The sequence below is a fragment of the Rhinichthys klamathensis genome, unplaced genomic scaffold (assembly GCF_029890125.1).
Source record: "Rhinichthys klamathensis goyatoka isolate OS25496 unplaced genomic scaffold, OSU_Roscu_1.1 h1tg000011l_1, whole genome shotgun sequence".
Lineage (NCBI taxonomy): Eukaryota > Metazoa > Chordata > Actinopteri > Cypriniformes > Leuciscidae > Rhinichthys > Rhinichthys klamathensis.
The window spans coordinates 17,236,364-17,250,063 of record NW_026606564.1 but is presented as its reverse complement, the minus strand read 5'-3'; the positions used below and the strand labels follow the sequence as shown (position 1 = coordinate 17,250,063).

General features: G+C 42.6%; 1 protein-coding gene across 1 annotated transcript; it reads right to left on the bottom strand.

Annotated features, from left to right (window-relative positions):
• Nucleotides 1–1,412: 1,412 nt before the first annotated feature.
• On the bottom strand, nucleotides 1,413–6,655 carry LOC130100367 (uncharacterized). The gene has a single exon (XM_056265800.1). The coding sequence runs from the start codon at nucleotides 6,589–6,591 to the stop codon at nucleotides 1,519–1,521; it is 5,073 nt and encodes a 1,690-aa protein (XP_056121775.1). The 5' UTR covers nucleotides 6,592–6,655; the 3' UTR covers nucleotides 1,413–1,518.
• Nucleotides 6,656–13,700: the final 7,045 nt, after the last annotated feature.

Sequence of the window (13,700 nt, the reverse complement as noted above, 5' to 3'; positions counted from 1 at the left end):
AGAACCATTTTGGTTTTTGGATTGGATATTTACAGTATGTTTTCATACACAGCAATACGCTGACACAAATCAGTTCATTGAAATATCCCGCATTACTGGTTTACATGTAAACCCAGCAACATTCAATTCAAATTTATTTGTATAGCGCTTTTCACAATACATATTGTTTCAAAGCAGCTTTACAGAAAGTGCATTTCACAAATGTACATAGAAAAATACAGTTAGTTAATCATGTATTAATTTAGGGCATAAAATATCGCCGGCGTTGAGTCGTCTCTTCACAGGTGTTGGGGCATCTGAAATCTCCGTGAGAGGCTGGATACAAACTGGAGCTGACGAACGCTATTTACCTCGGGTAACATAAAACATAAAAAAGTTTTTTTAAAGGGATAGTTCATCCAAAAACGAGAATTTACTGTTGATCTATTAACCCTCAGGTCATCTGATTTTTTGTTTCTTCAGTAGAACAGTAAAGAAGATTTTTAGCTGAAACCTGGTCCTTGTTGATTCATTAAAATGGAAGTCAATGGGTTTTGCCACTTTGAGAGTAAAAAAAAAACGAGAGTAACGGAGGCCAGCTGGTAAAGAGCTGTGTGAGTAAACCCAGAGACAATTTATATAGAGACATGCCACTTCCTCAATCCTCAATACAACTATATAGGGAAAACCTGTAACACCAAATATGGCGGTTGTATGCACATGTCCCGCCCCTCCCGCTGGAAAGCCAATCGTCTGCTTTTAACAGTCAAGCCGGGAAACATTTAAGCCTATCGTCTGGTTCCACTGACGATTTGGCGACAGCGAGTTGTGTTGTGTGCAAGATCAGATGGAAGAGGGTGATAACAACGCGAAGGCACCGGACTACCAAGGTACTGTAGTTGTGGCGAGCAGGACGAGGACGAGGGCCGTGAGAGAGCGGCGCGAGGCCGGTGGCGTGATTACTGATGAGCGACATAAGCGGAAGCATAAAAGGAGGAGCGACGACAGTGGAGATCGAGAGAGGAACAGGCCTGATTTTATATTGTGTGTACTGACTAAGTCCTAAACGAAGTCTAGTACTGGTTGCTAATACAACGAATTAAGTTTAGACGTGTGCCCGTGCTGTCTTACATAAATCAAACGCAGAGTTCAGTTATGTTACTATTATCTAGTAAGTTTATTTTCCTCCATATATAATACAGCGGCAATATCTTAACTCATAATACATACATACAAAAACAACAAACCGTATTGATCACCACAAAGGCAAGACACTAGGCACATTCGAAAACTGTTTGCTTCCCAAATCAGCAACACCTGTGTCTGAGTTTCCTCCAAGTTAAATGGCCTAACCGGCTGACCCGAGATCAGCTGAGCCACAAAGCACATACAGCCCCCTAGTGGCACAGGACAAAATTACATAAAATAATACAGAATGAATATGGCTCATACACTCCAGCCCCTAATTGCGTCTGCCAGTGCAATTACACCAAATTCAAAAGAGCCATAAATACCGAAAATATACCCCATGGGAACCAATTACTCTTTAGCTTCATTAAGCAAGCATAATTTAGTTATGGGTCGTTCAATGATGTTTGTCTTGGTCTTCAAACGAACCACACGTACCAGACCTCTCTTATCAGGGAAGGTTTCCAGGACTCTTCCTAGCATCCATGACCCACGTGGTGCTGTGGAGTCCGCAACCATGACCAGGTCTCCAGGAACAAAACTCCTCTTCTCCTGGTTCCATTTTTGACGCTCCTGTAAAAGCGGTAAGTACTCGCGGATCCACCTCTTCCAAAAGAGATCCGAAATGTACTGGGTTTGTTTCCACCTTCTCCTTGCATAAACATCCCCTTTGTTGAACAGTCCTGGTGGGAGAACTGGTTTTCCTTTGAGGAGTAGCAGATGGTTTGGCGTCAACGCCTCAAGATCATTGGGATCCTCTGACAGTCTTGTGATGGGGCGATCGTTAAGCATAGCTTCAGCCTCACAGAGCACGGTATGGAACCCTTCATCATCCAAGGTTTGCTGACGGAGCACAGAGCACAAGATCTTCCTGATCATCCGTATCATGCGCTCCCATGCGCCACCGTGATGTGACCCAGTTGGAGGGTTAAAGCTCCACTTGATTCCCTTTTTGGACAAGGCTCTTTCAATGCGGTCATGATTCAAAGAGGCCAAGGCTTCTCGCAACTCCCTTTCTGCACCCACAAAGTTGGTGCCATTGTCAGATCTCAAGTGCGAGATTTGTCCTCTTCGACAGATGAACCTTCGCAACGCGTTGATGCACGAGTCTGTGTCAAGAGAATAGGCCACTTCCAGGTGCACGGCCCTGCTTGTCATGCAAGTGAATACTACTCCATATCTTTTCACGATGCTACGCCCTCTTTTAACGTCAACTGGCCCAAAGTAATCTACGCCAACGTTAGTGAACGGCGGTAGATCAGGAACCACTCTCTCCTCTGGCAGGTCTGCCATTTTTTGCTCACCAGGTTTTCCACTATGAAGCTTGCAAATGAGGCATCTTGATATGATCTTCCTCACCGCAGTAGGTCCACTTGTGATCCAGTATTTTCTCCTTGTAGCGGAAAGAACATGATTTCTACCTCCATGTCCAAGCTGTAAATGGACATGACGGAGGATAAGATCGGAAATATGTTGGTCCTTTGACAAGATGAGGGGGTGTTTAATGTCCTCAGGGATTGCTGCCTTTTTCAGCCGTCCCCCAACTCGTAGAAGTCTTCCTTCTAGAACCGGATCCAATTTGAGGAGGCTGCTACTTCTAGGCACTTGTGGCTTGCCAGAGGTTAGCGCAGCAAATTCAGTGGGGAATCTCTCTTGCTGGCAAAAAGCGATTATGGAGGTCTCAGCCTCCAAGAGATCTTCCAGCGTCACCTTCTGATTCCCAAGCGATGTTGAGAAAGCTTGCATCTGCTTTTGCACATCCAACCTTGCTGTTCCAATAGCACTGATATTTTCACGCTCCAACTCTTTTCTTTTTTCTTTCAGTTTGAGCAGAGTTCCTTTCAGCTTAATGAGCCACGCAACTGCAACTTTCAATCTTTGCCAATCAGAGAAATGGCACATCAGTTGCGATGTTGCGTTGATGTCAACAAGTATCGCATTGACCGTTAGACTTCTCTTTACTTCTGGGTCGTCGGCAGTGACACTTGTATCCACAGGAAATGTTGGCCACATTTCTTCAGGTTCTCGCAGGAATTTCGGGCCTTCTATCCATCTTTGCTTCACAAGATCTTCTGCCTTCAATCCACGTGAAGCATCGTCTGCAGGGTTCAGGGATGTGGGAACGTATCTCCACTGCTCAATTTCCGAGTTGACCCTGATGGTGGTTACCCTGTTTGCTACAAAGGTTTGAAATCTTCGGTCCTCATTCTTTATGTACTTAAGAACTGATGTGCTGTCAGTCCAAAAGCAAGTCTTCTTTAGTGGAAACTGGAGCTCCGATTGAAGCATCTTGTCCACTCGTACTGCAACAACGGCAGCGGTGAGCTCTAAACGGGGAATGGTGACAGTCTTCAGGGGGGCCACTCGGGCTTTGCCAAATAAGAAAGCAACATGAACCCTCTCCTCCATGTTCTGCATCCTCAGGTAAGTAGCCGTACCATAGCCATTCTCGCTCGCGTCGGCGAAGTGATGCAATTGGGCGCTGACAGTCCTTCCAAATCCTGCAGGCTTCACACATCTGTGGATCTTAAAATATGCCACCTTCTCAAGATCTGTCAGCCATTTGTTCCACTTTTGCTGGAAAGCTGGAGGTATTGGATCGTCCCAATCACACTTCGTCCTGCATAACCCCTGCAACAGCAGCTTGGCCGGGAGAACAAGAGGTGCCAGGAACCCCAATGGATCGTAGACGGAACTGATGATGGATAGCATGCCTCGCTTGGTTGCCGGCTTCTTCTTGACTTTCAGCTTGAATTTGAAAGTATCCGTCTCGATACACCACTGCAAACCCAAAGCTCTGTCCAATGGCAGCTTATCCCTGTCCAGATCAAGCTCATGCAGGTTCTTGGACTTGAGATCCTCTGGGAGGCTTTGAAGCACTTCTCGACTATTACTAATCCATTGAGTGAGGGTAAACCCTCCTCTGCTGCAAATGGCTATAAGGTTCTTAACCATGGTGACTGCATCCTCTTCAGAGGGCAGACTCTTCAGTAGGTCATCCATATAGAAGTTTCGGTTGACCGTTTCAATCACTTCTGTTGGAAAGTTAGCCTGATTGTCTTCAGCGGTTTTTCTAAGAGCAAGGCAGGCGACACTTGGTGATGAAACCGCTCCAAATAAATGGACAGTCATGCGATGCTCTACAAGACCTTGCTCCAGATTACCTTGAGGCCACCATAAGAATCTTAAGTAGTCCCGGTGTTTCTCTGCCACCTGAACCTGGTGGAACATAGCCTTTATGTCCGCCATTATTGCCACTTGTTCCTGTCTGAACCTCATAAGAACTCCAACTAACGAGTTGGTGAGGTTCGGTCCTTGTAAAAGCTGACTGTTGAGCGAGATCCCTTTGTACTCTGCTCCACAGTCAAACACCACTCGTAGCTTTCTTTTCCGTGGATGGTACACGCCGTGGTGCGGGATATACCACACCTTCCCTGTTGGCGTTTCCAACTGATGCTGCGGCACTTCTTCGGCATAGCCATTGCTAATAACATCAGCAAGAAAGTTGTTGTACTCTTCATGAAAGCTTGCGTCTTTTTGAAGTCTTCTTTTTAGACCATGAACACGTTGCATGGCAACGCTGAGGTTGTTCGGCATCGAAACATCTTTCACTTTGAAAGGCATTTGAAACGTGTAATGTCCATTTTTAAACTGAGCAGAGCTTTCCATTATCTCCACAAACTTCTTTTCTTCCTTTGACATTTCTTCCTGTTCTGCAGAAGCTTGCTCATTGAAGTCGTAGTTGTACTGGCTGGTTAACAGTTCTTCAATTCTGTCAATGGCAATTCTGTTGGCATAAACTAAAGGGTGGTCACTTCCACAGTCGCTACTTCCCCGTAACGGACCATTTATTACCCATCCCAGTAGGGTTCTGATCGCGTAGGGTCCTTCACCTTCACGACTGTTAATCACCTCCCAAGGCTCCATCAACTTGGAGGCGTTTGTGCCAATTAATAAGTCAACATCAGCATTTATATGGGGAATCTTTACATCCTCTAAATAAGGCCATTTTCTCAGCTCCCTTTCGCTGATTATGTTGGCTGTAGAGACAGGCATCTCTTTCTGGGTACACACTTTGGAAAGTGGATAGAAGCACTCACCAGAAACTCCTGAAATTTCCAGACCGTCAACAACGGAGCTTTCTACTGCGTTATTATGGCCCAAGGTGCGGATATGAATTTTGCATTTGCGTCCTTCCATGTTCAACTTGTCAATAAGCTTCTTGGTGCAGAAAGTTCCTGTACTCCCTGGGTCCAGAAAAGCATAGGTTTCAATAACCTTGTTTCCTTTTAAGCACTTCACCTTAACAGGCAAAATGGGAAGAATTCCATTGCAGTGGCCAGCCCCTGTAAGACAACAAGCGGAGGATGTTGTACAGCTGTCGGAAGTATTTGACTGCTCAGTAATTTTCTGCTCACCATCCTTCTGATTCTTTGGAAAAACCCTTTCCTTCTCACCTATGTGCAAAACACTGGGGTGCGTTCGGTTACACTTGTTGCAAATGATGCGCCTGTCGCAATTCTTACTCAAGTGTCCTGTGCAAAAGCAACTGAAACACAGACCTTTCTCCTTTAGATAGTCCAGTTTCTCCCTGTGTGTCTTTTTTCCCAGTTTAAAACATTGTTCCAAAACATGATTACCAGCAGCACAATACAGGCAGGAAATAGAATCAGTCTTGGTAAAGGATGTCACTTTGTTGTGAGCCTTTTCCTTCTCTTTACTATCTGGTTTGCTGTATCCATCCTCAATGATCACCTGTGTTGCAAAGCTGTTTCTTCCAAACTGAGGTTTTACTTGTAACTTGTTTGCTTTTGTAGCTCCCTTGATAACAGGTAAATTGTCCTGTATGTCACCAAAGACTGGATCTGAAATGATTCTGACCTGGCGCTCGATGTACTCCACAATGTCTAAGAATCGTGCTCTTCGCCCAGTTTTCTCCAGTATGTCACATGCCCTTGCTCTCCACTTGTCTCTGAGTTTATACGGAAGCTTTTGACTCAGAATCTTTATGTTTGCTGGCATGTTAAGTTCCTCTAAGTACTGAAGATCATCCATAGCGTTGGAACACTCACGGAGGAAGAGTCCATAAGCTTTGAGCGCTTTGGGGTCCTCAGCTTTGATACTTGGCCATCCTGTAACCTTTTCCATGTAGGCATCTGTTATCTTAAACTCATTTCCAAAGTGCTCCTTGAGCAATTTTTTGGCAACAGTGAATCCTTTATCTGCAGTCATATGAAGGCAGCTGCGCACAATATCCCTTGGCTGCCCCCTAGTAAATTGCTCAAGATAGTACAAACAGTCTCCTTTACAGCTGGTCTTTGCCTCCACACAGTGTTCAAACGCCTTCATAAATGTGTTGAACCTTAGAGGATCTCCATCATAAATTGGAATTTCTCGGCGCGGCAGCAGTTGTAAAGTTTGCATTTTAACAAGGAGAGCTGTTATATCATTCTGTTGTTGCAGCAAATTGTAGAGACCTGCTGTCTGATGTTGGTCATGCAGGGGTTGAAAGCTTTGAATGACAGTTGGCTTTGGCAAGATAGATGGCTTGGCTAATGGTGAAGCATTGCTTTGTAGTGGTAGAGATGCATGTTGCTGTGAGGGCAGAGGCAGAAATACTGAGGCCTGTGGATTGAGAGAGGTGGGTGGGAGCTTAGATCGAGCCCCTTTCCTGATATAGGAAGCCATTCCATCAGATTGTCTTGAATGGACGCTACTACCAACCTGTAGCACTGCTAACTTAGCAGAAGTGGCAGCTATCTCAGTGTCCAGCTCAAGCTGCTCCTTCTTTCTCCTCAAGATGAGCTCCTGCTCCTCCAATGCATGTTTGTCCTTTAAGGCAGCAGCTCGAGCCAAGAGCGCGGCCTGTTCCGCCCTCGCCCTGCGTCTGGCTGAAGAAGTGGAGGATCTGCTACTGGAGGATCCGCTACTTGAGCCACGGTGCCTTGACTGCACGTTTGAAATGCTGTCTTGAGGTTGAATCTGATCCTCCTCTTCCTCATCCTTTCCACCAGCAGTTCTTCCATTGCTGGCATCAATCTCATTTCCATTTTCAGCATTGACATCAACAGTTTGAGTTTCAATTTGAACCGGCAAATCATCATGATCATCATCCACTTTAGTAACTGAAGAAGCTTTAGTGTCATACAACCATTGATTTGTACCCATTAAAAACTCATTGAAATTCAACATTTTAGCTTGGTACCATATTTCATGCTTGTTTGCTTCATCAGCAGGCAAAAAACCCAATAAAGATCTATGTACATGCTGTATTTCATCACACAACTTATTGAACGTGTTAAATTCATTTTCAACCTCACTTACATGCTCTTTATCACCAATCAATTTAGCAATATAATTTTTTGCGTTTGACAGTTTACTAAATTTAGACTTTCTTTCCTTTTCTAAAGAGCTTATTTTTTCCAACAGAGCTTTGGGTGTTAATTTAACCACACGTTTTTCAGTTACAGATTTTTCCCCTACACCCACACAAAGTTCAGTCTCAAGGCCAAGCTGGCCTGTTTCCTTTTCAGCCATAATGACCACACGAAGCGAATTGGCTTATTAATCAATAAGCCCGCAAAATAGTTTTGTGTTGCGCAACAACATTCGTCTAGACGCGCAAAGTTATTTTTAGACGGTTGCGAGTTACTACCAATGCATTGGTTTTACGCGAATGTGTGCACACAAATTACCATGGCCATTCATAATATCAGCGCTGATCACCACATACCCCAATAGAGCGTTGGCCGGCTTGATGAATGATATTCCGATGTGAAGTGATGATGCTGGTATTCCCGATTCCTTTAGCTCGCTCCAGTGCAGCTCCTTTCAGCAATCGGCAACTCCAAACATTTGCCCACCTCACATCCGTGCGTGGTTTCCAAACGAACACCGTTAAATCCACAGTATAACAGGTCCGCGTCCTCACGATAAACGAATATCCAAATTGAAGCAGTTTTCGACCTTATGTACTGACTAAGTCCTAAACGAAGTCTAGTACTGGTTGCTAATACAACGAATTAAGTTTAGACGTGTGCCCGTGCTGTCTTACATAAATCAAACGCAGAGTTCAGTTATGTTACTATTATCTAGTAAGTTTATTTTCCTCCATATATAATACAGCGGCAATATCTTAACTCATAATACATACATACAAAAACAACAAACCGTATTGATCACCACAAAGGCAAGACACTAGGCACATTCGAAAACTGTTTGCTTCCCAAATCAGCAACACCTGTGTCTGAGTTTCCTCCAAGTTAAATGGCCTAACCGGCTGACCCGAGATCAGCTGAGCCACAAAGCACATACAGCCCCCTAGTGGCACAGGACAAAATTACATAAAATAATACAGAATGAATATGGCTCATACATTGTGTTTTGTTTCTGTTTTGTGTGGCCAGCAGTCGTCCGTGAAGGGCTGCTGACATACTTCCATTTTTGTATTTGTTTATTTATTAAAATGGTTGAGTGTTCGCCGGTTCCCGCCTCCTTCTTTCCATAACATCTGAACCTTGTTAGTAGTTAAAGCATTTTATATCGACCACAAATATGTTTCCTTACATTCTAAGTATGTGCTGTAGAGCACAACACCGGCATTCTGGATGCGCATACGCAGTACAAGTATAAAGTATAAAGGCCTTTTAAACCTTATTTTGGGGCAAAGTCATCAAACTTTTTCAGCGATTTTTATCATATTTTACTGCTGTTTCTATACATGCAGTTTTTATGTCCCGGTGACCAGTGAAAATGCAGTTCTGACTCTCTGCCCATTCATTTAGATAGGAGCCTGGTCTTGTTAGTCCGAAATAGCTGCCCGGAGGCGTTACCAAGATGGCGGCCGAGTGGCACGACTTGCCTAAAAGGACTTTGGTAAACTTCACTCCCTGACCTCAGGAGGCGCACTAGCGACTGACACTAGAGACTGCAGTCTTTAGCATCCTTGTTAGCGCACCTGCCTCCCATGCCAGCAACCCGGGGGTTGAGACCTTGGTTTGTCCCAGCAGACTTTCCATAGATGAGTAGCTACAAAGGTGACATTTTATTTATTATAAATTATAATAATTCACCAAGGATCATTTTAAACAAAGTTTTCAGGCTGCTTAAATTAGTCAGAATTGATTTTTTAACTGAATAATTTTCTTTGGCTTTTTTAAACACCTCTTATTGACTGCATTCATGTTCTCAATAGCCATGTCTATGTGGTCTCATTAAAGAAAATTAAAGAATTTTTTTTTTTTTTTTACAGTACTTTGCACCTCACAAAGATTAACAGTACATTTTATTATGGTTACTTTTCTTAAAGGGATAGTGCATTATGTCAATCTTGTTTCAGACTAAAACATTTTCAGTTATTTTAGAAAATGTCTTAGACCCTTCAGTGGATATAATGTGAAGCAATGGGGTCCACCTCCTTCAAGTCCCAAAATGTGCATATATCCTTCACAGAAGTAATCCATCCGGCTCCAGGGGGATAAACGAAGGCCTTATCCGTGCGGTTTTGTCGTAAAAATATACATATTTAAAACTTTATAAATGAAAATATCTGACTTCCGGCAACGATCGACGCACGTTCACGGGTGATGTTTTGCTCTGCTCTCTGGCTGCGCGGGCGCGTTCGTTCTACGTCACGACGCTACGTCCTACCTCGTACGCCGACTTCCATCACCCGTGGACGCGCGTCGATCGTTGCCGGAAGTCAGATATTTTCATTTATAAAGTTTTAAATATGTATATTTTTACGACAAAACCGCACGGATTACCCTCATAAGGCCTTTGTTTATCCCCCTGGAGCCGGATGGATTACTTCTGTGAAGGATATATGCACATTTTGGGACTTGAAGGAGGTGGACCCCATTGCTTCACATTATATCCACTGAAGGGTCTAAGACATTTTCTAAAATAACTGAAAATGTGTTCGTCTGAAACAAGATTGACATATGCATCTCGAACGGCTTGAGGGCGAGTAATGCATGGGTTAAATATCATTTTTGGCCGAACTATCCCTTTAAATAAGACATCCTTGGTGACGTATGCAGCCTACAAATGTGACCCAGCATAGGGGGGAAATTTTCGTTTTTTTCATCCAGAGTGGAAATCTTAAAAACGCTCCACCATCGCGTTCCCGTCTAAAGGGTAAAAACGCAAAAGTCTGCTAGACAGTGAAGGCACAGATCTGGATGTACGCAGGAGCATGGACTTGGTGTTGTTGTGTGGCAGTGCTTCACATTGCCGCCTGGAGTACTACATCAAATTTCACACACCTTTACGTCACCATATGCACGCGGATTTCCCACCCATAACACTCGTCTAAACGCAGAATAAAAAAGTGATAACGCAACGCCACTTTTGCGTTTTCTCTTCAGATCGTTTCCGTGTAAACATAGCCTGAATTGCTTTTTTTAATATGTGGCAAGCAGGCCGAGGGCCGTGAGAGAACGTCACGAGGCCGGTGGCGTTCGTGGAGGGTGGTTTCACTTTTTTACTGATAAGCGCCACCTCCGCGCAGCACCGGTCTCGTATCTCTCACGGAGGAGCTTCAGAAGCGTAAAAGGAGGAGCGACAACATTAAAGGACCAGGGGTGCTTCTCAATATCCCTCCTCGTTTCCTCGCTCCTCCATCCTATGACCCGGAAACCGATCGAGCTCAGCCCTCTTGAAGGACATCTCAAATTTCACCGCGAGGAACGAGGAGTGAGGAAGCAGGTGTCCCTTGTCTAGTCATTAGTCTGGTGTTTTTAAGCCCTCATGTTTGCCATGTGTCTTGGTCAAGTATTGTTTCCTGTAAGTTCATGTTTTGAGTTCCATGCCACGCCTTTATTTTATGTTTGATCATGTTTTGGAATTAAAGCTGCACTTGGGTTCTCACTTCAGCTTGCCTCCAGTGGACTCTATTAGACCCGCATCCGACAGGGGGTAGGGATGGGCAAATGAAGCGTCATGAAGCACTGAGGCTTTCCCCTGAATGTTTCGGGAAAAGATTCGAAGCATCAAGAGTGTTGAAAATTTATAGCAGCCATGTTTATGAGCAGCTGAGTGCACAGGGCCATTGTTTTATCCATTAAGCGCTAACAAAAGCCTGACAACGCTAAATGTTCAGTTTTCTGATAATTCTGATAATTCACATATTAAAGTGTGGCAATAAAATAAATGTAACAATTATATTTGACTAATTATAAAAATACCAACAGAGTTGCTTGATGCAAGTAAATGTTGGTCTAATTATTTTATGGTTTCTATGCTGTTTATGTGTCAGAATATATGATCATGTAACATAGGCTATAGGCTTATTTATATACTGTATATGTTTATTATATATATTTTTTAAAAAAAATAGTAAATGGACTTAAACTTCCACAAACCTGTAGAGTAGTGGTCTGGGTTCAAACACTCCGACACGCAAAGTGAAGCATTCACGTGACTGGAAAGAAAGTGAGGTTTCATTTCTCGTTGACCACTTGTTTCTCTGAAAACAATACACGCTCCTGCATGGAGCTTCATGAGAAATTGCACCGCATACTCGATACGTGCTTTGAAGCTTCAGTGTCTAATGTAACACCACTAACAGGTGGTGGAGCTGAGATGCGAGGAAAGGAAACGATGATGCACAAATAAGAATTGAGAAGCACCCCAGCCCCCAGGTCTGTTTTTTACGTTTTGTTTTGTTTGTTTTATTATGTAACACCTAAAGGAATCATGGTGTGGTTATTTTAATGACAGCAGTCAATAAAGCAACTGAACAATTATTTGAACTGTACATTAAACTAAACATTGGAACATTTCTTTTTATGACAATTATCCACAAAGTGTGCATCTATCTATGCATGCATGCATGTATGTATGTGTTAGATAAATAATTATGGATCTTCCTTGTCGAATTAAAGATACAGTGAGTGACACTGATATCAGGGACCAAGAATGTCACAGACACAGAAGTGTAGTTCACTCAAAGTCAAATCTTTATTGGAAGCATTCAGCTTATAAACTATGTATGTGCGAAGGTGGAAGTGAAAAAAGGTGTGAACGAACCACAACCTTGATATAAAGATGAAGTGTGACCAAAAAAAAATATTTATGCACTCAGTCATGCTCAGTGTAAAAATCATTTATGATTGACCAGAGTTTGCACATCTGCCAAGGCTGTTTTTTTAAGGTTGTTTACCCTTTATTAATGCAAGCTTATCCTTCATGATCTGAAGTTTCAGGCCAGGCTAGAAGAAAAGACACTGCTATTGCTTCCTTGAAAGTGATCAGTTATCAAAATTATAAATATTTTTAATTCAAAGGATACTCTCTTGTATGACCAAACCAATAACTTATTTCGTTGTCTATTGGGTCTGCCTGGCTTTACTTCTATGGGATTAGATTTCGGTCACAATTCTGCGCGCGCAAAATCACATTTTGAGCGCGCAAAAGGGCATTTCGCACGCGCGTGAACTGAGTTTTGCAGAGAAATGTTCGTCTCGCAGATAAGAAAATATTTCGAGCGAACGAAAATCAATTTTGCATTTAAAATAAGTATTTGGATGTGCACAGACGTTCTCTTTCGCATGTGCAAAGTTTCACTTTCTTGCTCCTCTCATACCAGCCATAAGCGCTCTCGAAGCGCAGACGGCTCGCGTGCTCAACACAACCCAGCGTTACAATATGCCATAATTCCAGCCAATCAGAGATGAGGCTGCTAAATTCTGATTGGCTGGATTGAAAACCAATCACAAGACTCCCTGCATCACCGAGTGTGAACGAGGAAAAATACATGGTGGAATATGTTTATGTTTAGCTTGCACACTTCTATTTAAGTTCATTATTGTCTACCACTCGACGATCACAGTTTATTTTTTAGCTTATTTTAAGCTAATTTTCTTTAGCTTATTTTTAATCAAAATCAAATCGTACTATTACTGTACATAATGGCATGCCCCAGTGTTTGCTACACCTCAAGAGGTAGTTCTAACTTCTAATGTAATTAACATTAGTGAAATATGAATGTGACCGAGCTGGGGTCTCAAATGTTACACATTTTCAGAAATGAAGAGACTTTTCCCCTTTTAATGAAATAAGTGTGTAAAAACGGTACATCACTCACATCAGAATAAAAAATAAGCCATCAAATAAACGTAGAAATGCAATGTAATAACGTTAAAATAATAATCAATCTACTTCATATCCTTGGAATTATTTAAACAAAAACATTCACGTCATGTAAAAACAACTATCATACTAAAAAAAATATACTGTATTTTCTTATATACAATTTTAAGATGGATAGTGTGCACATTGGGATGCAGGCTTGTTCCCCTCACTGCAAAAAAAAAAAAAAATCTAATTATGCGAGTAATTATATAGAAGTCTTGTGGGTCACACATCCAAGTTTTCACTTACAGTTATATTTGCATATATGTTTGCATTTTTACCCATGTCTTTCTTTATTTTTTTTTTGCAGTGAGGGGAACAAGCCTGCATCCCAATGTGCACACTATCCATCCTAAAATAGTATAAAAATACAGTATATTTTTTTAGTAAGATAGTTC

Excerpts from the sequence above, each read along its gene's own strand:
- LOC130100367 (XM_056265800.1), bottom strand. The coding sequence starts at position 6,591 with ATGCAAACTTTACAACTGCTGCCGCGCCGAGAAATTCCAATTTATGAT.